The following is a 23,166-nucleotide window of genomic DNA, read 5'->3' on the forward strand; positions in this document are numbered from 1 at the left end:
CTGACAAACTAAGCGTTTTGTGCCCGTGAACCTGGCTCATCAGTCAGTCTGACATCGACACGCCCAAGCTTGCATGCGGACTCGAAACAACCTCGGCTGAGGCCAGGAATAAAGAAGTGTGCTCATTGAAAGTCGGAAGCAATAGAATCGCGTTCGCGTATGCTACGAGAGGCAACGGGATTAAATTGAATGAAATGTTACAAGTTTCGTAGGAACTACGACACCTGCACAGCCATCCGCACGGTACGAGGGAAACCACAGAGGAAAATATATCCTACTTGAGACCGAGACGGAATAAGATGCCACGGTGGATCGTCATCTAAGGCATAATATACTGCTGCTTAGCATGGAACGCTTTTCGCTCCGTCTTAAAGGACTAGGGTGGCTGAATTTCGATCAGAAGCGATTCTGCAAGCGCACACGTGCTTAGCGAGGTCTTGATACCCGTCAGAGAACCTCAGGGTGTCGCAATTCATTCGAAACGTTAATCTAATTTGAAATTTTTCGTGGACTTGGGGCGCTATAACGTAAAACTGTTTCAAGCTTTTCTATTCCAATTCTGCTATCAGCCCTCCACGATTGGTCAAAAACTTTTTTCGACCACCCCCACTTCGCCTGTCTGTCACGCGACGTCATGAAAACCGCGATACCTCCCCATCTGATATGATGTGTACACACTGATTATGCATCATGATTTGACAGAAAAAAGAAAAACAGTTATTTCTCATTCGACCCCTTTTCGCCATTAGCCCTCGGCTATTGGTAAAAAGTTTTCGGGCTGCACCAACTTCACCTGCCTGTCACGCGACGTCACAATACCGCAAGAACTCACCGCGTCAAAGTGACGTGTACGCGATAAAGATGCATTAATATGCCGAACAAAACTGAATTTTCTTCGGAATAGCCGCAGGCTGCCCCGTTCCGGAAGGAATTAAAGATGGCTGCCGCCGATCGCTCAGACGCTGGCTACTCGCACCTGCCGGAGAGCATGGGTGTATTTGCGTATAATAAAACTTCTTGCGTAGCCGTGTAACGTTTTCGAGCACTTTCGGCACGTTTACCCCCTCATTCTGCCAACTCTTCTTTGCTGGGGGTCCGTTTTAGCGTCATTCTTGAGCTTCCGTTGCATGCCGCCGCGATTTTCGACCAGCCACCGCAAGCTAAGTAAGGGAAAGCCGACCAATCGTAGGCGCCGGCACTACCCTCTTCATCCGGTTATCGACTTTCAGTGCAGTGGCTAGGCCCCATCGAATCCCTCTCCACTTGAGCGTTCTCCTCGCCTCTTGTCAGCCAATTAGATACGACAAGCCGCTCAGTGTAGGCAATGTTATTCGTTTTTCAAGCCAACAAAAGTTGCCTCCTATGAACGAGGAGAGCGTTTGATTGGTCTGTTCCAACAACCCTGCGGGTGACCGCCCGGTGCTTGCGTTGGTGGTTACGCAAATTTGACGTCAGGAGATTGGAATAGAAACATATTGGAATAGTTTTACGTTATAGGGCCCTTGGTGCGTAACAACGCATTCATTCATATTGGACAAGGACTAACCGAAAAGTAAAATGACACTTTAAGAGAGTGTTGCAGTTGTCCAAGTTATTTGTTCTTCTTAACCAGTTTGCTTTATTCAACCCACGCTTTCAGGAGTCGCTAAGTGAATTGAGCGCTGTGAAATTTCAAGCGAACGGGTTGAGTATGCCGTGGATGGTCGATGCCGTGGATCTGTCGATTATTGGCGTGGCTACTCATTCTGCGTAAGATTTACGATGATCAAGCCGGCAAGAACACCGCAGAGCCTGTATTCGCAAAGCTTCACTTATGCAAGGGCTGCCTACAGCTGGGCATCGCCATAACGGTCATGTCGATATCGCGCCGATCGCTATAATGTGTGGCAGGTGTTCGAACGCTAGCCAATGGGGAAACGCTCTTACGTAAGCGAAGTTTCAAGAATACCAACGCAGGGCCTAAATTAAAAATAACAATAATAAAAAGTATCACGCTAGAGGTGTTTATGTCAGAACAGATGCTACCCACTCACGACTGTGGAGACTCGCCGTGGTTGCTTAGTGGCTATGGTGTTAGGCTGCTAGGCACGAGGTCGTGAGATCGAATCCCGGCCACGGCGACCGCATTTCCATGGGGGCGAAAACACCCGTGCACTTACACTTAAATTCAATTATTGGGTTTTCTATGTCAGAACCACAATCTGATTATGAGGCACGCCGTATTGAGGGACTCCGGAAATTTGGACCCCCTGGGGTTTTTTAACGTGCACCTAAATCTAAGTACGCGAGAGTTTTCGCATTTCGCCCCCATCGAAATGCGACCGCCATGGCCGGCATTCGATCCCACGACCTCCTGCATAGCAGCCCAACACCATAGCCTCTAAGCAACCGCGGCGGGTTAGTACTTAGACTTAGGTGCACGTTTAAAAAACCCCAGGTGGTCCAGATTATTCTGGAGTCCCCCCCTAGAGCGTGCGTCATAATAGATCGTGGTTTTGGCGCGTAAAACCCCATAATTTAATTTTTTTAACTGTTAGTGACGGCCACCAGTCTATGGCAAGCAGCACATACGTAACCAAAAGCTCTGCGAATTAAGTTCCTGATTTTGACAGACCGCTCATGTGTGTAAATCACATACTTGACCCGGTGTCGTTGTCGCTGTAACGTTAAAAGAGCGGCGTTTCGTCTAGATTTCTCGCACGACACTAAACGACATTCTTTAAACTCATTATCAATGTTACAACAACGCATAAGACCAAACTCGTTCGCATCTTGCGGGTGTCAGCGTTTTCGGCAACTCTACTCATTCGGAGAAAAGATGGCGCATCAACAACAAAGAAAGGTCTTGTCATATTTTTTTAAGTCTTCTTTCAGGCGCTTACAAGAAGTTAAAAAAAAAGCAGAAATAAGTCTATCTTAGTTTCAGTCTTATAGCGTTCCATTTGATACACGCGCCAGAGAAACTTGTCTCCAATGCTTAGTTTATCGTAGGCGTGCTGTCACATAAGTAGATGAAGGGCAACGCTGGAGGCGCCTTGACATTTTCGCGCTACCATGGTCGTGCAACCAGCGCGTGTGTGTATTGCAGCGAATTCTACTGTTGCGTGTGAACTGCTTGTCAGTGCGACAAAAACATCTTTTTTTCGGCGTTCGGGGTCTATCGGCGCTTCCCGTTGAGCGCAGGCAGTTCCGTTGAGCGAAGGGACGCTCGCACAAAAACATCCTTGTCGGAACTGGCTTTCGTCTTCGCGTCGGCGACGCGCGCCGTTGCTTTTCGTCGTCATTGGATTCCCCCTAACCGATGTGGAAGAGCGCAGGCGATAGGCACCCGTCGAGGGCACAAACACGTAGTAATGCGTATTATGCGGCGGCATTCTCTTCCCTGGCTTTTTCACTCAGCGTCAGTCAGATAAGAAGTGCAAGCAAGCGAACGAGGCTTCCGAGTGCAGTGGAGCTTCTTTCGCCTCTTTTTTTTTTCTCTCTCTCTCTCTCTCTCTCTGCCGGTTCCTTCTTACTTAAGTCCCCTTTGTTGTATCCTTGTCTTCATGGCTCTACATTTGTTTCTGTTAGTAGAGTGTAAAACTTGGCGAGTTGGTTGATCTTCGTAGTAAAAAGAGCGCAAGAGGGGCGTCAACGCAATACAGAGACAGTTTCTGTTATATTCTGGATTCATCATCGCTCTATTTGTTAGCTGCAAGAGAAGCTGTCTCACCATGGAGAATTTCTTGCCTCAAGACGTCAAGTTTCAAACTTGTCTGGAAAAAAGAAAGCGCCCGGCGATTAACTTTCCGTCGCGTGTGTCTATTTTTTTTTTTCGCTCACTGTATGTGTTGTGTGTCGGCGTGCAAATGTATGTGCTTGTGCACGTGCGTGCGTGCATGCGTGCGTGGTATGAGTCAAGGAGAGAAGTCGTTTCGTATGTTTTTGTGAGCCTTCTCGCGTACCTGGTCTTGAGAAGGCTCAGCTGACAGTGCCGGAATCGGTGAAATGGCTCATGAAACCTCTAAGGCCAGCGAATTTGAAGTCATGGCGAATTCTGGTTGCGCGAAGATGCCGTAGAGCTTGCTCTAGATGGGCATGTTCAGGAAAAACGATTCTCATACATATCCATGACGACCTTGTCAAACCTTAGGGGCACTACATATCTGTTCAGTCAAGAACTCTGACGTGAACTGCGTATCATTCCAGCTGCTTCATTCCTGGCGTCGTTCGTGGGTTCATTGAAATGTCTTCGCTGAACTTTTTATGAACCTGGCCGTCCGCCATCCCTGCAAATAATGGCAGTGTTTCTTGGAACTGATAAATGACAGACAGCAATATTACATCGCGATTGTTTTCCTTGAAGCAACTTTTCAACAAGAAGGTTCTGTCTTTTATTGGTTGTTATATTATGTTCGTTTTGACTAGACCTGGAAGAAAAAGCCTGTTTAGAAGCTCTTGCTTTCAACATGTGTGTGCAGCTAGTTGCCTGGCTAGCGCAGAAGCGAAGAGGATTGCTACAGATCTTTTAGGCTTGGAGAACATTGTGCACCGAACTTATAACGTTCCGTTAAATGTCTTGAAACTGCAGTTTTGTCCTCCGTCGACGAGAGGAAGCTGAGCTTGCACAGGACGCACGATAACTGATCAGTTTCCATTCCGCCATGCAATTGCAATGCGCAAGGCAATCGAAGCATTAGTACCTAATAGAGACAGGCCACGAATGATAACTTCTTTAGCAGAAGTGTAAACGAAGCTCCCGATAAAGCGCCCGTCACTCTACCGGCCTCTAGTGTCTCAACATTTCGGTTTCATCCACAAGCGCAAAATGATGTCCTCTCGCTTCGTGGCGGGAAATAAACGACTAGGAAATACCCGCAACTTCCCTTGATGCTTCTGGGTTCTTTCTTCCTTTTCCTTTGATTTTTGTTGTGCTTTGGGTTTTTTTTATTCGTGCGTATGCATGCGTAGCGTCGCTGAAACAGACGCTGCCTCTCTCATAAGCGTAATTGGTCTGAGGTTAAGCGCGTTGGTGCGGTGGCGCCTGTCGAGCACGTGCCTTTGAGTGCATGTGTGTTTTGGGCGCGTGCTTTTTAGGTGCGCGCAGCAAAAGAGAGGAGGGGTTCCTCGCTTCCCGTGTACACATGATCCGGGCCGCCCATGAGAGTTGAACGACCGCGCCGGCGGCCAGGCGATCCGCGTACGCGTCCCATTTAAGCGAAATCACATGTCAGGTCTCCGGTGTCACGTCTGTCCCCGACTCTGGTCACGTCGCCGCCGGTCCCGTACTGCTTAGGAGCGGAGCCGTTCTGCCGCGGTGGCTGAGGCGAGCGTCGCACCGTGCGGCGCCTCCAGATCCGCCCCGCTTCTCCTGGGATGGAAATTGCGAGATGTGGGATGAGGGGAGAACAAGGCTGTTTAATTCATGTCAGGTTTTACGCAGAAGATGCGACAGTAAGCGTCTGATTGACCGTGGGAGAGAGTCAGTGTGTGTGAGTGAGTGAGTGAGTGAGTGAGTGAGTGAGTGAGTGAGTGAGTGAGTGAGTGAGTGAGTGAGTGAGTGAGTGAGTGAGTGAGTGAGTGAGTGAGTGAGTGAGTGAGTGAGTGAGTGAGTGAGTGAGTGAGTGAGTGAGTGAGTGGAGTGAGTGAGTGAGTGAGTGAGTGAGTGAGTGAGTGAGTGAGTGAGTGAGTGAGTGAGTGAGTGAGTGAGTGAGTGAGTGAGTGAGTGAGTGAGTGAGTGAGTGAGTGATAAAAGTGGATTGTTCCTTTGCCGTGATGCCCAGACGACAAGCAGGCAAAAAAAAACGATCTGCAATATATTTCGTTGCCTGGGAAGACGAAAGGAAAAAGATGACGGAATACAGTGCCGTCATAATCGCTCCCGATATTACGCGAGAGGGTTGCGGGTGGTAAGTCGGAGGCATTTGGCGCAAGCTGGTCGTGGCACATTGCTGGAAGGACAGTGGCTGATTGGCGTTATTGCATTCCTGAGTTCGTGGGCCTTTGCGCATGGTTGTTTCGTTGCGTCGGGTATGATGAGAAAGAAATTGAATAGTATTGTACACTCGCATTCCATTCGATCAAAGAACTACTCCCGATCGTTGCACTATGGACTTGCTGACTTAATACAGATGCAGAGGGAACAAAGCGATCTTCCATGAATAATGTGTTACTTTGTCTGCTGTAAACCAGACGCCCACCTCATTTGTATTTCTGCGAAGAAAGGCGTATATATATATATATATATATATATATATATATATATATATAATTATGGCGTATGAAGCATGTTTTATCCAGACTTCAATTTTAATATCGAATGGGACGCTTTCGTTTTCAATATGCACGCAGTGGCGTTCAAAGCGCGTGCCTATATACGACAAAGTAGATGCACTCTTGATTATTATTATTCTCTTTCCTTCTCATCTAGTTTTCCCCTTTTCCACTCCCCAAGTGTAGGGCAACCAAGCGGGCACGTCCTTGGTTAACTTCCCTACCTTTCCCTCTTCGTTTCTCTCTCTCTCACCTGGAGTTACGCATATCGTTCTTCTCAGGTGGACGGAAAATGAAAGCGTGAAGTGGGACTTCATTACAAAATATAAACCAAAAACGAGCGTAATGAATTCCCCTTGTTCTCATCTCCAAGTAAACCCTCCCACTCTACCCTCACGAAAAAAATCATGTATAAAAATTCGAAAAACCCAGCGGCGTTGCTCGCTGACGGGGCATGATCGCGCGCTATCACATTATTATTTTTTTTTTTTTCAGAGTTGGAGCCATATTCTATCGGCGTCCGCGTCGCACGCACATTGACTCATATTGAGGCGCTGCGCAAAGCTTTGGTGCCTGTGAAGCGAGTGACTTTGCCAACATCGCTGCACCCAGCGAGGCAGTCAATAAAAGCCACTACAACGCAGAATTAAGCAGGCGCGGCACGAATAACAGGGACAGACACAAGTGCTCGTGTCTGTCCGAGTTCTTGTGCGGGTCCCTGTTACTCGTCCTTTGACTGTTTCTGCGCAGTGGTCGCTTTCATTATGGATTACCAGCTAGCCCATTCTTATACCTTGAGGCATTCAACGCGTATTTGCGGCCCGCGGGCCGAAGTCGCGCATTCCGACTTGGCGTTGGTGGTGGGTGCGGCACGCGGCGTACAGCGCGCCTCGTCCAGAGCAGAGCCGTCGATGAGGAGCCTCTCGCTTCGAGCGCGCCCCGTTGCCGGCGCTCATGTGCGCGGCCGGCTCGCAGGAGAAGCGCGCGCCCGTGATGTCCCCGCGGCGGCTGGCCAGGGCGGGGACGATCCCGCGCACCTAGGCCGGCCTACCATGCAGATAGACGGCCCGGGCGCCCCGGAAAGCTCTCTGCTGGCCCAGAATCGCATGGGAAAAGACGCCCTCCAGAAATCCAACAGTGTGCCGCTCATGACCGGTAACAGCCGACGGCCCGAGGCCACCAAGAAGTGTGTGCTCCGACTCGATGGCTACTCCTACCTCATCGGTAAGTAGCGCGCCATCTCAGCCTGCCAGTGCTGGTGCGGCGAACGCGGGCCGTCGACCACGCCGTGTTTGAGGCCCAGGCGGTGCTGCGCGCACACGGCGCTCGAGTGCAGGTCGAACTGTAAGTCAGGCCAAGCCTGAAACGCACCTTACCAAAGCAAACGCTTTCGGTAAGGAATGTAGTGACACAGGTTGAACGCTCTTACGGCGCGCAGTGACACGAGGTCAGAAAGAAGGACGAGTCGGCAAAGGTCTCTTCTTGAGACATCGTGCACTCAGCCTCTGTGTCACGATCATAAGCAGCCCAGCTAAATGCGTCAGTCAGCCAGCCAGCTTAAAGGACTCCTTTTTCCTCGAAGCGCAGCGACATGTTTACCCTGCGCGTTAAGGGTGTCTTATATGCGTGTGCAATCACAGTTGACACAAATGCGAAAGATAACGTTAACCACCGCCTCTGATGCTCCCTTGTGCTCTTATTTTCTGTTTGTGACTTCATCCTTGTTTTGTTTAGTTCATCTAAAATGTTAAAGGAAATGGCAACATTCTTACTTGGTTATGAAAAACAGCGGATGGAAGAAAGGAAAAGCTTTCCGATATACGTTTTTCTTCAGGAACTGAAAATGTCCCTTTTATACGACTCTAAAATTTGCTGACGCCAGAAGGAAATGAAGGAAATATCGTTACACTCAAGATATCCTTTTTTTTTTCCTGCTCCAACACAAAGGCCAGCAAATTGCCTTGGGTGAGCAGCGTGCGCTAAAACTTCTACAGCTGACTACATCTAGAGCAAACTTAGAAACACGACATCTACAGTTTTGTGGCTCGCCTGACACTGCATAGATGTTTGCCTGGATGACATCAAACAAGCAAATAGAGAAATGACTCAACTAATAGTGCAGAATATGCCTTAAGTCACATACTTTGCGCTATTAGTAATACCAGCTGGCAACGGAAAATCAGGGTTTCTGCTGGCTGCTTTTCATAGGCACCTCCGCCTCTCTATTCTTATTTTCCCCCTATTTTATGCACAGGTGATAGCTAGCGCTCTTTGTTCGCAGCTGCTGCCAGTGCCATCCTGCCAAATCTTTGCCGTGTTTCAAAAAAAAAAAAGCAAAGTCCGAGTACACTTAAGCACTTCTTATGAGTCCTGAACGCGAAAGCATTAATGTCCAATTGAACGCCGCTGAGCGGTCCTTCGAGTTATGAAGTCCTCGCGGGCACGCGAGCGCGTTGAAACGCTTGGCGCGTTTTCATTTGACCTTACCGAGGCGCAATTAGAACGCAGGCGAGAGCTTCCGCGGCCAAGGAACGCGTGGATAACACAGGCTTCCGAAAGTGAGAGCGAGGATGGTGTGGCGTCGCGGGGATGCCCTCTCCCTTCACGCAATACCGCGGCAGCAGGTGTTGCCTTTCGCCCGCTCTGCTCCTTGGAGGGCCAAGCCAGCAAGCGCGAGCCAGCGTCACGAGCGCGCGAGAGGCGCGCTTGTGACGTGGCGCCGCAGCCAATGAGAAGTTTCGCTGCTACAGACGCTGCCGGCTTTTCGATGCGAAAGCATTATATGCTCCATGAAGCGGAAAAATCCGGTATCCGGCGTTTATATCCGACGGTACGGAGACCCACGTGACCAAGCGATGACTTCACCTTCCCGGCGCTGGATCTGCTGCGGCTCACGCTGAGAAATCCCACGTAGAACAGCCACGGCATCGGACGTTAGCCGCGGCCCAAAACCAAAAAAAAAATTGACTTTGCCCAATTCGAAAATCGATTTGACCCACGTTCGAAATTGAGTGGGGCCACTGTAAAAATTGACTTGCCCTCCCCCCCCCCCCCTAAAGAAATTGGGTGGCCCACATCCAAAAAGTTCGAAAATTGAGTTGACTCACGTGCAAAACCGACCTTGCCAATTCCCAATATTGGCTTTCGCCACCCCCAAAATTGACTTTGCCCAATTCTAACACATTACCAAGTGAAAGGTATCGCGCTGAAGAGTCATACTGCTTTCCCAATCAGTGCACGTAAGGAGGCTTAAATGCCTCTGTAACTTTTTGCTGAATGGACCATTTGACAATTGAAAAAAGCTTGTGAACACTCTTGTTACAGGGAAGCGTAGTGCTGTTCTCTCTTTATTTCATTCTTTCAGGATGAAACACTGTGAGAGACACGTATACGTGGAAGGGAGTGCCCAAGCTTTCCATCGTACGTGCGACGCAGCGTAGGATAGGGATGCGCTTGTTCCTCGGGCGGGCTCTTGTTGGCCGTACTTGTTTGCGATGTTGCGTCAGGAAGCTGCCGTTGTGACATTGACATTACACTGATATCTGTAAGTTTTAAAGCTTGACATAAAGGCCGTTAGGCGTTAAGCAATACTTAAAAAACGGCTTCCTTAAAAGCAGGTTATTTGCCCTCGCAGGGGCGTCCAAAAACGCATTATCTTCGAAACCACTACTCCAGTATTATTAGCTTGTACTAACTTGTGTGTTATCTTCGGTTATAAAAAAGAAACTGTAGCACAGTTGTTGCATGTTGCAGCGAAAAAAAAATCTGCATTTTAAACCTCCGAACCGGTAGAGTCCCTTCCAGAATATGAGATTTCTGATGCCCTCGTGACGAGAGCGGATGTGTCGAGCAAAAAAAAAAAAAAAAGAGAGAGGCTTAGCCGTATAGCGCACTGCACTGCGCAATGGAGAATAGATGGAGAGGAGGAGAGAGACGCTGCAGAAAGCTCTGCAGCCGAGCGCACAGTGCGACGCCATGCCCGGGCAGTGCAGCGGAGAGGAATTGGAGCTGCTAGCTGGGTCACTGCGTCAAGGCAGCGCCGCTGGGCGCGTGGAAGGTTCTCTGGGGAGGCGCAGTGCAGCACAAGAAGTCGATAGTCTCTTTATGTTTTCTCAGGAGCGCGTAGGGTCTTCGCGTGAAACGCACTCGAGAAATAGCTCTGCGAAAGCATGGCTTCAGTGACGCAAGTGGTTCCGGTCGTCGCGCGTACAGCTTGCGGCAGCATTTTCTTTCTTTCTTTTCTTTCTCGCTGCTTTCTACTCAGAAAAAAAAAGCTAGATCAACCGCGATTTGGACCCGCTCTTGTCGGCCTTTCGTCTAAATCTTTCAGGAAGAGCATCTCAGAAAGGAAACGATGTCAGAACCAAACGCGTAGGCTGCAATGCGCAAGAACCTCTTGGGAAACTGCGAGAGACGCAACAGCAACAGGGTGTATAGTTATACGGTTTTCAGGCCGACGTTTAGACGGGCGATATAGCGTGCACCTATGTCATGCGGGCACGAGAGTCGCCCGTCAGAACGTGAGTGACAGCAGCGAGCCAATGAAATCGCGCGAGTTGGCACGTGCACAGTCTCAAGAATATGTGTGCTGACGACCTCACCTAATGGTGCAGAAACGTGGTGAGTGCCGACGATGGTCTTCTCTCATGCTCATCCAAGCCAAGCAAGGCATGAACGAATGGCCGCCAAAATTTCAGTGAGAGACAGAGTATGAACACGGGAAAGAAAGGGAAGCTAAGCAAAGTAGGTCCAGCTGGCTTCCCTGTACCGGGAAAGGAGGTATGAGAGGGGAAGAGGTGAGCCTTCTAACTATATATTAAAGCGAAGCTTTCTTTGCCTCTTCCTTCGACTTTACTACTGCTGCTGCTGCTGCTGTCTAGCACACCGCGTCGAGGAGTGGTTCAGAGCGACAGGAGCGCGGCAGAAAGGAAAGGTGACGAGAGAAACTGGTTTGGACCTTTGCACCGCGTCGAATGTGCGCAATGTCTTCTGGAGCTCCCTGGGCGTCGCCACATTAGCCTCTTGACAGCTGTAATTATTCGTGACCCCGCTCAAAAGCACTGCAGAAACTTCAGCGCTTACCTTTTTACTAACGTGCGAGTCCAGAAGGAAGCTAGATAGAATGGTAGAGAGGAGGGGTAGAGGAGGCAGAGAATGGGTAGAACCGACGCAGTCGCGAAGAGAGTGAATAACAGCCTTGCCACTCTTCGTTCGCAGTTCCCATACAAGGCAGGGGGAGGGGATAGGAAAAGGTGACGTGAGAAGGCAAGAAAAAGCTACTACTATATGTACACGACAGCGGTTATGGGCAAACCGGATAAATTTGAGTTCAAGGTGCGGTAGCAACAGGGGGGGCCGGGGGGCCGGGGGGCCGTGGGCCCCGGGTGCAAGAGGCCAGCGGGGGGGAGGGGGGGCGTGTCATATACGTCTGATAACACCCGGAACTTGTTGATATCCTCGCGTTCCTCGACTACACCAGGGGGGGAGGGGGGGGTGACAGAACACCTATGGGCCCCGGGTGCCAGAGGACCTAGCTACGCCACTGCAGCGGTACGGTACGTTTCTACTATTTCTGAAAATACACCATGCAAATTTGTTAAGCGGCCTACTTACGCAGGGCGTGCGGTAGCAGAGCCGCATTAAAGCGCACCGTAGGGCCTATGCAAATCTACGGAAGTGGTCACACGTCAAATCAACACTTCTGTGGCCGCCGCGGTTCATTTGCGGCTATGGTATGGCTCGAGGTCACGGGTTTGATCGCGACCGCGGCAGCCGCATTTCAACGGGGGCGAAATAAAAAAAAACGGGACACGTTAAAGAACACCGCGGTGTAAAAATTAATCCGAGGTCCGCCACTACAGTGTGCCTCATAATCCGATTGGGGTTTTGGCACGTACAGCCCAATAATTCAATTAAAGTTTAATACTTTTGCAACGATACGATGTGCCATGTGAAACAATGAATATGCTTGACCCTCTCGGAGGTTATGAAGTATGGCGCACAACAACGCCTCAAGAAAACACCTCTCCATGGGTGTTCTGTGTACGACGCAGACAAACAGGAGTGGTGCACGCAAGGTAGCGTCTAACATCATCTCACCACGCTGGTGTTGGACTAAACTCTGAAGAAATTAAACATTCGGCGTCAACATCGCCGCTAATTATCGTCAATAAAATAAAACAGCACAGAAGTCTTCGCTTACATCGATTCCCACAGCTCGTGGGATCGGCATATTTTTTACTCCTAATGTGCATGACGGAAGATGAAAGAGAGAAAGAAAAGCTCTCACGCACAGAACCTAAGCATGTAAACATGCAATAACGCACACAAATACCCGAATTTCGAATTTCGAAACAAATTACAAGGTCAAGTTGAGGGAAAACACGGGGAAGGCGGGAGATGGAAATTCAAGACGATGAGCAAAACGAGAACAATGTGAAAGCCGGAGCTAACATTTCGACAAGTGGACCTGTCTTTTTCAAGCGTCAGGTTAAAGCACATTTCTGTGCTCAGCGCAGAAGCAGTGCACTAGAGTGATCTAAGAATATCCCACTCGTCTCTTAAAATATGTTATGAGCGGGGTTCTTCCTTTCTTTTTTCGTGGGGAGCGGTGTATAGTCCTCGAGGTTGCGAAGCGCCCGTAAAGCAAGAGACATGGTCAAAATTTCTGCCTGCACTGCATGAGCTGCACAGGCTCGTAGAGAACTGATGCATCGTATCAATATCTGCTTCATCTCTTACACTAGCGAGACGGAGAATTTATTTATAATATCGAACAAACATGACCGAGACTGGCGTGTTTTAACCCTCTGCTCTACACTCTGACTGACAAGAACACTGACGAAGGATGATTAATCTGATTCATTTATTTTCTGCCATTAAATTCTGAAGGAGCTTAGGTCAAAAAAGTGGCGCTGTCGTATTAGCATATGTCTGCAGGCGTGCCGTGTGAATCTAACGTTATAAAATTGCTCAATTGGAAACTTGCGGCAAAGAAGCCGTTGCACTTATTATATTAATGGGAATACATTACTTGTGCGCACGAACAACAAAGAGAAAATTAGTCTAGTTTTGAGGCAACTGCGCTCAATATGCAGACTTAAAACACGACTCCAGACCCGATGAGATAAGTATCTGGGGCCGAAATCACAAAGCTTCTTTTTTTCGTAGGCGCTCTTTGCCGTTGGTCTGCTGCCTTCGCTAACGATATGGACATCGTCGGGATAGGCTGAAATTTGCTCTTACGAACAATTATATCGTAAGAGCATTTTCTTAATAAGGACGATGGGGCCAAATTCATAATACTTTTTTTTTGTTCGTAAGTGCTTTTTTGCCATTGGCCGGCCACCCTTCAATAATAATATATCCAGCATCACGATTGGCAGGTATTTTGCCTGCCGTATTCACAAAGCAGTCGTGGTACGCTGGTGAGCTCCACAGAAACAGACGCCAACTAAGCGGGATAGCATACATGCGTTTATCGAAGGCGACTATCAAAGGCAAAGAATCAACGCACGGGTGAAGCAATTGCCGGCTTACACTGCTAGGTAACCCCACCTATAGCAAACACCTTATGAGTTGTTTCGGTTGGTCGGCCGACCGGTCGGCGAGACCCTCCGTCAGTCCGCCCGTCTAACTAACGGCAAACAGTTCTTACGAACAAAAACCTAGGCAATTTCGGCCCCTCGAGATATTAAAATTTATTAAATCTGTTTGGAACACACGCACACATACTGTGTGGCACGTTTTGCGCGTTCATTTAGTCAAATGAGAGCAAGATAACCCATAAGTCGAGTCATACGGCACAGAGCTCCAGAGCTTGGCAAAAAATCATGCTGTAGGGCGAATTCATGCAGATGTGTGAATCTTGAAGGATTGCCCTAGTGGCCTTATGACATTCTGACAGGAAAGCGTCATACATCTCCGACACCCACGACTGGTGTATCAGCGTCTGCAGGGTAACCATATCGCGCTGTGTCAACGTCCCATTTTGCGCCCGTATCAATATATACGCGAGCAATATCGTTTGTCATTTATGGCAGTGCCGTCAGCGAATTATTTACTCTGTTCCGGCCAATATCCCCAACACTAGAAGTCAACTTTTGCGATAAGCCTGCTTTCAGTTCCACTTAACTGAAGTGAAACCTGGCCCTCCTACCGAGTTCGGGAGATACGGGTGCCACGGGATCATTGATTATCTGTACGCCTACACGGGAAAGATTATTTACTGTCGCCACATATGAGTAACTCTTAAGTTTCGTGTTGCTTCATTTGCGCTTTGCTACAGCAAAACTGCGTTGTCCTTTTTGCCTGGGGCAACAAAAGAGCAAATAAAATGCAAAAAGATATAATGAAGTTCCCCGAAAAACGTCTGGCCACAAAAAGATTGATTCGCAACGACCTGCAACAGCGGTGACGCAGTGTTAACGCACACTGCTACTTGTTGGTACTTTCTTTTGCTTTCTTTGTACGCAGCCCTCTCTCTCTCTCTCTCTCTCTCTTGCTCACTCACTCATTCTTTTCTCTGTGCGTGTATTCCGATTCATGAGCTACGCCCTCTTGCGCAACGGGCCCGTCTGTCACGCGAGCGGTCGAAATTGATCTTAATCCCAGGAAAGGTCACGGATCGCCGTTCGCAGCTGCTGTAATTGCGCAGTCTTCGTGGCCACCCGCGTCGTCCGTAAACGACTCTGCGGTTGACCAACGCCAGCGATAAGCCCCGCGCGGCGTCTTCTAGCGCCACTTGGTCTTTCATCACGCCTCTGATATATGCGACCATGGTCCCACTGTTCGCCTCTTTAGTTTAGTTCCTTTAACGCGGCAGGAAGTTTTGAGGACTACGAACTGATTTACGGCAACAGTACTAGTACCGGCTATACTGAGGAAGGCAGGCCCGAATTTGTGCTTCGGCATAAACTTTCCACTGAATCTAGCAAGTTAAAGAAGATTTAAAAAAAACTTAAAACGTCAAGGTGTTTATTGACAAGGTACGCAAGGAGCGAGCGGTCGAACTCGATGCGGCAATCAAAACCCTGCGGGCAGTCAGAACTGGCCCCGTGCGTCAAGCGCTGGTGATGTGCCTAACTGACCGGCACTTCTTCTTCGTCGTATACAATAGGCTGTAGATGCGCCTGGCTGACCGGCGGTTCTTCTTCGTTACAAAAATAATATTTAAGTCACAACGGCACTCTGATATCGCAATCCAATTGGTGCATATTGGGTGTAATTGGAGGATACGAAGATAAGTCGTGAATGAGCTCGGTCTTTGGCATTATAGGACATGTCTGAAATCTCACTGAGCTTTGGCATGCACGGCAGCAATTTTGTGACGTCACTCAAAACGCAGCGGCACGGACGGTTCAACGGAACAGTGGCACACAAACGGCAAGATGCGCTGGCTCTCCTTGTCTTGTCTGCCCTTGTCGTGTTGTGCCCGGGTTCTACCCTGCGCACTTTGATGTATGAATGTCGGGCGGGTCCTATTGCAACCTCCGTTCGGTTTCACTGCACTACAGCATCAGCCCAATCACTATGTGCTAGCTAGCCAGCGGCAATGGGGGCATTTCTTGGGAATCTTGAGTAAGGATGTTTTGAAAGCGTTGCTATTCTGAGAAGTCCTGCCAAATGCAAGTGCCGTGAGCTCTGACAAGCTTCAATTCCACAGTTGCAACTTGTTCTCTAAAGTAATTATTTATAGTGCTTATTAATAAATCTTGGCAAAATTAGTTAATCAACGGTAACCAGACCTATGTCAGCTGAAGCCGCTAGTAAGTCGCCGCCGAAGAAAATGCGTTATTGATGCGAAAGCATCAGTGGCCCATTGAGCGAAAAATCCGGCGTCTGTCGTCTGGACAAGCGGAAAAATTGGCTGCGACTTACCTCAGCTACCCTGGATATGCAAAGCGAAAGCTTGGTTTAGCCTGGTTAAGTCTTGGTCTCACTTGGTTAACCTTTGGTTAAGCTGTAATTATTATACTTAGGTGTACGATCATCGTTAAGTCAGGCATTACGGCTGTGCCTAGGTCGGTGGCTAGACATGACTGTGATTAGGCTTGGGTAGACACGCATCGTTCGACGGTGCGACGCCTGTTGTGACACAGGGAAAGGACAAGTGCTAGACATGCAAAGAGACGCCGCGAACATGCGCAGCGTTGAAGCACAAACGGACAGGGCGCGAACGCGGTCGCTGCATTGATCTTGACGGTGCGAAGCCTGTTACATTCCGGACCCCCTCCAGTGAAGCAGCTCGCCGGGCGATATCCTCGGGGTGGTCAGGCGCCGCTTGGCGACGATGGCTCAAAGCCTCCCGCTCCCACGCAATGCTCCGAGAAGACGGCCCGGCCTCGCTCTCATCCATAGCCAAGCTCGCAATGACTAGGCGAGCGCGGCGCTCCTCCTAGCCAGGCGTGCGGTGAGTCACGTGGTCAGGCGCCGACCCAGCTGCGAATAGCGCATGCGCCAAGCCGGCGGCGGCGGCGGAGCTCGGCGCGGCGAGTCACGGGATGCCTTGCCAAGGCTACGACGCCAGCTGCGGTCAAATGAAGGTCAAATTGCTGGCGACGGCGAAACTCGGCTCGACGCGGTTAGTAAAGTTAAAAACGGCACCTAGATTCCCGTTGGCTGCAACACCGCGTCACGTGCGCGCCTCGACGGAGCAGAGCGGGCGAAAGGGCCTAGCTGCTGATGCGTTGGCGGGCCAGATGTTGCGTGAGGGGAGATGGCATCACCGTGAGGCCACGTAACCCTCGCTCTCGGAAGCCTGTGTTATACGCACGTTCCTTGTCTGCCCAAGCTTTCGCTTGCGTTCTAACTGCGCCTCGGTAAGGCCACATCAAAACGCGCCAGGCTTGCCAAGCCTCTCAACGCGCTCGCTTGTACGCGAGAAGTTCATAACTCGAAAGACCGCTCAGCGACGCTCAAGTGGACGTTAATGCTTTCGCATTCGCATCTCATATGAAGTACTTAAGTGTCCTCTGATTTTTATCTCGACTGTACAGAGATGAATAATTGTGGCTTCCTCCCATTCAAAACTTAACTTACGCGTATGGTGCCGCTCGCCGTTGGGTACGACTGAAGTTTCTCTCGGCAACGGTGAATGCTAACGGGCGCTCGGGCCAAGCCTGACACGGGCTACCGGGTGAGCCCGAGCTGGTGCAGAAATGTGTATTACAGATAATCGAAAAGTACGATATCTATTTATGTATTTATTCATTTGTTTATTTATCATTAGCATGACCACATGATGAGGATCATTGCGGGGCTACGGCCACAGCGAGACAGCGAATGCCACTTCAGGTGGCTGTGTCACGTGTTGTAACGTGCTGTCAAGCACGTGAACCGCATGACAATAACAGCGTGCTTTCTGGTGCCCAATCCACACGCAAATAAGTTCTGCACCCCCCTCCATTCTTTTTTAGCGCGACTGTTTTGAACACTGCGCAATTCATTAATTACAGTACCATAATTCCTGCATGAGAACAAATGCATCGGGGATACTTCTTTGAGTGAGAGAATCATTAAATATACAAATAAGAACCCGCTTCGCGCTGGAACTGAATGAGAAGACATGCGATTACGAATAATCCGCTTCTTGCTTAGCTCGCTCGTCCAAGAAGCGCACAGTGGTGATCACGAATGCTTATTTGAAACGCCTCTCCGCCTTTCTTGGCATTTATACCCGAATCCTGGCCTTCCTTCCACGTGTCCTCTCCGTTTCTCACAACACTGCTCCATTCAAGAGGCAGCGATATATTTCCCACTTTCGTCGCGCCCAAAGCTGGTAGGCAAATTACACGCATGTAGTATGGCAAGTATGAGTAAGAAGGCATCACAGTAGCCATAGAAGTGCGAGAAAGTGCATTAATTAATTAATTAATTAATTAGTATTTTAGTTTCGTTTTTCATCGTTTATTCAGAAAACAACACAGAAGAGGTTCCAAAGTTGTCAACAACTTTTAGCTATTTTCTCTCTTTAATGTGTTGAAATTCGTGTCAGCATAAGATAGCGTTATCTACCAGTGTGCGAGAACATCCCGTAGATCTACGTTTATGGTGCGTCACGAGATTTGGGACCCGCAGCCCTCTGAGATTTTAAGGTAGAGTTTTCAATAGGAGTATTATTGCGTAATAGATATGCAAAATTCTGATATTTCTAAGCAGTGTCCATAGCTGCCATTTGGTATGCGTATGAGTTTCCCTTCTTCGACTCTGGTAATTATCTTTAGTACTTCAAAGAAAAGAAAACCCAGCAGTATCCGCCCGCAACATCTTCTACGCGTTCATGTTTGAACCTGACCTAACCTGACCTCAGCGCGGAACTGCAGTTTCCTAAGATCAGGCCTGTCTTAGTGGTTGGGCAGAAAGCGAAGAAAAGCAGCAGCAGCAGCAGTTGAAGTGGAACTTGGGCATTTCCACATCTCAGTGTTGTAATGGATAGGCGCTTCGGGGCAGAGCAGTTCAAAGTTTCATTAATTCTATAGCCAGCTCGTGAAAACAAAACGAACGCGTTGAGTCATGAAGACAGGTTTTTGCGTTTCTTTTTGCCGGAAAAACGCAATTCGCTATGTGTGGCTTCAGCTGTTAGCTACATTATCTGTCATTCTCAACATTCTTTCTTTCTTTCTTTTTGTCTACTTCTCTGCCCACTTTTTTTTTTTTTTACACTTTGCGTGTCGCATAATTTCAGAACCTGGTTCGTATTTTTGTCCCCTTTTTCATGTCACTATCAATTTGGCCCGCCATACATATTTTCCTCGATTGAAGAGCCCGATGCTCGAAGGCGACAGAGCGTGTAATGGCTGCACTGCGTCATTTTATTGTTCAATAAAACAAGCGCTGATCAAGCTCGCGAGTTCTTTTTTTTTTTTTTTCGGTCGGAATTTCTAGCGTGGCGCTGAACGTCGCTGGCTTCTTCCTCGCTTGGCGAAATGGACCTGCTCGAGTGAAAGCCGTTTTCGCGGAGCACGTTCCCCGAGCCTAGGTTGTACATCTTTTTTTCTTTTCCCCAAAGCCTCGTAAGTCAAATAAAAAAAAGAAAAGAAAGATATGATGCCTTACTTAGCCACAAGTCGAACGTTGGCGCGAGGAGAGTGGAAATTTTGCGGCGTGTGGCTGGTGAAACTGCGCAAATGTCTTCCTACTGCGCATACAACCGATTTTTTGCTCGTTAGCTTTTTTTTTTTTTTCAGAAGCTAGCTCGGGAAAGCTGCAGCGCGCAACGCACGTGATGCCGTGTACGAATAACGCCGAAATGGGCACGTCCTATTCTTTCGTAGAGAGAGAGAGAGAGAGAAGGGAAGACGGAAAGGCAGGGAGGTTAACCAGACTGATTCTTTCGTATTTCTTTCGTTTCGCTATAAGCTGTAGGCACAAGACGCACATGTATGTACTTGCTGTTGACTTGGAGCGAGCAGCATCCGAATGTCGTTCGACATCTTTCCCGCCGCCTCGAGTGCGCGGTGCATGCGTTTCGTGCTACGAAACATGGATTCGTGAGGACCTCTGTAGTGTCTCACACTTGCCGCTGGTGATGGTTCGCTGAGTCGCGCTCTACGCGATTATTGCAGAGCCGGCCAAACGCCGACTTCTTTCCTCCATTTAGGTTCTTTCTGTAGGTTGCGCGCGAGAAGCTTCCGACGTCTAGCATGCTTTATTGAGGCCCCTGAAAGCGAGCGCCGTGACTCGGGTGGAGCGTTTGCTGCTCTCGGCAGAGCCAACATGATCTTTCCACGCGATGTGACACTATAGAAAAACGGCGAAAAACGAGGCAGTCGGTGAGTGAGAAGGGTGCTACAAGCGCGGAAAGGAAGCGATACAAAATGCCGCGGCAATCAGCATGCCGTCGCCTGAGACACTTACGTCACGAGCCGTTGCTAGGCACGACAGGTATCAAACGGTCGACGCCCAGTCATTTCGCGGCTGCCTTCGATCATGAAAGTTTATTGCGTCGCCGTCAGGGCCCGATCGCCCCATTTGCTGTAACGGCATCGCTGCATCTACTGCTTCGTCCAGAGCGCCGAAGCCTTAGCGTTGGCCTGCGGCTGATGGCGCAGAAGGCGTCCTATGATTTAACGGGACGGCCGGCATGCAGTGAACTAATAGCGGAAACGAAACCAACCACTCTTTGCGACTACCGAATGCAGCTGCTCGATGTAGAAGCATCCGAAACGCAAACGCTCGTACACAGTGTACTAGCTGCGGCATGTAGAATGCTCGTCACCACAGTTGTGTATATATTTCTTGTGTCGTAATAGGGAGGACCCCATAGTTCGTTGCTCTATACATTACGCATAAGGGGCTGGATGAAATGTTCATGTCGGCGACCACCTGCCTTTTTTGCGTGACCATATTGCTCCTAGTCCATGAGCACATCGGGTGCCACCCTTGGCTTTGTTCTTTTCTATTTCTTTCGTCGCTTGTCCTCATCGTGTTTCGAATTTTCCATTTCCACATTCACTGCAGCCGGATTGCACAATGGCTGGCGATATCGGCAGGTAGGAATACAACCTCTTTCATAAATATTCTGAATAAATATTTTCTTTTTAATTACAGCTCGTGGCTACTTTAGGTTATATTCGCTTCGTAAGCAGCTTCACCGGCATCTCTGGCTGAATAAACCTCGGATGATAGCAAAGAAAACTGTAGCAAGTGGCATTGAAGTGAACCTATAATTCGGCTCATGGCATCAACTCATCGAATCATGCTAAAAAAAAGTCGCGCCTGTGGGCCTCCTTACCCGTCAGGCAAACAGAAACATTCCTAGAGGTCAGTGCGCCGATGATGTAATAACTGTCGCCTTTAAAAAAATGAAGACAAAAGAAACAGGTCTCTATGTCACATTTTTTCGATAAAAAGCATGCCTCACACCAGCAATGTTTGTTCTACCACTTGCACAATGTCTACCACTAATAAGTGAAACAGTGTACTAAGTTGGGCCGGTTGGTGAAACAGAGCTATTTTGCAAAAGTGAAACAGAGCTAGTTTACCTACGTAAAAATTTGATATGTGGTAATATGAATTTTAGAGCATGACTTCGTGCTGCGCCATTTTTAAGTGAAACGATGCCATTTGATTCAAGTACTCGTATATCCACAGGGTGTCCCAACGATGATACACCAAGATTTAAAAATATGCAAATGCCACCTAGCTGGACAGAACCAAGGTGATGTTGTTTATCGCCGCATATAGATACTCAGATAATTTCTTGCATTCCGCCTAATTACATAATTATTCCTAATCAATTAATCAACTTCTCAAATATTAAAGTTATATGAAAAGTTCCAATGAGAAAATTGTAGAGCAACATGAAAAATTCCCGATACAACTTTATGTTGCTCAATACGTGCTACATAAATGTGTTTTTCCGAGCGTGAAAGAAGCCCACAAATACAAGCAAAATTGCCGCGCGACTGGTCGCTCGAGGCACTTTGTGTGTATTCGTAGGCTTCTTTCACGCTAAAAAGAAAGACACTTTTATGTAGCACGTACTGAGCCACATAAAGTTGTATCGGGAATTTTTCATGTTGCTCTACAATTTTCTCATTGACACTTCGTATATAATTATAATATTTGAGAATTTGATTAATTGAGAATAATTATGTAACTAGGCGGAATGCAAAAAGAAGTCTGAATATCTCCAAACGACGGCAAACAGTATTACCTTGGTTCTGTCCAGCTACGTGCCATTCGCATATTTTTAAATCCTGGTGTATCATCGGTGGGACACCCCACCCCGTATACGAGTGGTTGCGATATGAAGTCAAGAGCAAGATATTGAGTTCAACTTATGCGCGTCTCATTTGTAGCTCTGCATCTAACGTGAAGAAATCCTACATAAACATTTGTTCTGTAAACACACTTTGTACGCTTGTACAAAGCTGTGAAACTGGCGCTGGAGTTTTTGCAACAAGCACCATGACGTTGAACCCTAAAGTTCACGTCTCTTTATGCAATATTTTCACTATTAATATTCTTGCTTGAAGGAAGGAAGGAAAAAGTGGAGAAGGAAAGGTAGGGAGGTTAACCAGTTTAGCTTAACCGGTTTGCTACCCTACACATGGGAGAGGGATGGGGGAGATTAAAGATGGGGAAGGGGGAGAGGGAGAGAGAGCACATAGCACAGCACACACACATCGTCCGTTGGAGTCCATCAATCTGGCATGGTACGTGACATCACTCTCACAGCCGCTTGTCCAATCCAGTCTCTTTCAAAAACCGAAGTAGTCCCTTTGTCGCCTTCACCTGCGATGTCTTCTGCCGGCGGCATGTGAAAATCGTGTCGAGGGACAATGGTCTACTGTCAAGGTGCGCTAGAACAGATGCCAGGGACTGTCGCTGAACATTATATTCAGGACAGTCGCACAGAATATGTTCCAGCGTCTCTTCGCAAAGACAGGCATTACAGAGAGCGTTGTCGGCCATTCCAATGCGGAAGGAGTAAGATTTCGTGAAAGCCACCCCTAGCCATAAGCGATAAAGCAGAGTCGCCTCTCTTCGGCGGAGTCCAGTTGGCATATAGAGATGCATCAACGAGGGCAGATGGTATTGACGGTTGCTCTGGTTGGTCTGGCTGTTTGGTGTGCACCATAGAGATAGCGTGATCTCCTGTGCAAGCACTCGAAGTCTGCTAGCTGCGTCGGATCGTGAAAGCGGTATGGCCTCTTCTTGTGCGTCTTCAAGAGCTACCCGAGCGGCATTATCGGCATCTTCGTTTCCAGTGACGCCGCAGTGACTTGGCAGCCACTGAAACGTCACGTGGTGTCCTTTCTCCTGTGATGTATGGAGTAGGCATGTAATATCGAATACGAGCTGTTCGAATGGCCCGCGACGCAGAGCTGATAGTACAGATTGTAGGGCTGCCCTTGAGTCGCTGAAGATTGACCATTGTCGAGGTGGCTGCCGATTGACGAAACGAAG

The 23,166-nt window shown here is 48.6% G+C and overlaps 1 protein-coding gene across 7 annotated transcripts in view; it reads left to right on the plus strand.

Annotated features, from left to right (window-relative positions):
• Positions 1-23,166, plus strand: part of LOC126546001 (dual specificity calcium/calmodulin-dependent 3',5'-cyclic nucleotide phosphodiesterase 1A-like) — a 615,937-nt gene that overhangs the window by 419,688 nt on the left and 173,083 nt on the right. For 6 of the 7 annotated variants that reach the window (XM_055061556.1, XM_050194058.3, XM_055061557.2 and 3 more), the window contains exon 2: positions 7,228-7,476. The exons of the other annotated variant lie outside the window; for it this stretch is intronic. In XM_055061556.1, coding sequence (XP_054917531.1) covers positions 7,305-7,476 — 172 coding nt within the window. In that variant the 5' untranslated portion in view covers positions 7,228-7,304. The remainder of the gene's footprint in view (positions 1-7,227; positions 7,477-23,166) is intronic. 7 annotated transcript variants of the gene reach the window in all.

This window comes from Dermacentor andersoni, chromosome 1 (genome assembly GCF_023375885.2).
Source record: "Dermacentor andersoni chromosome 1, qqDerAnde1_hic_scaffold, whole genome shotgun sequence".
Lineage (NCBI taxonomy): Eukaryota > Metazoa > Arthropoda > Arachnida > Ixodida > Ixodidae > Dermacentor > Dermacentor andersoni.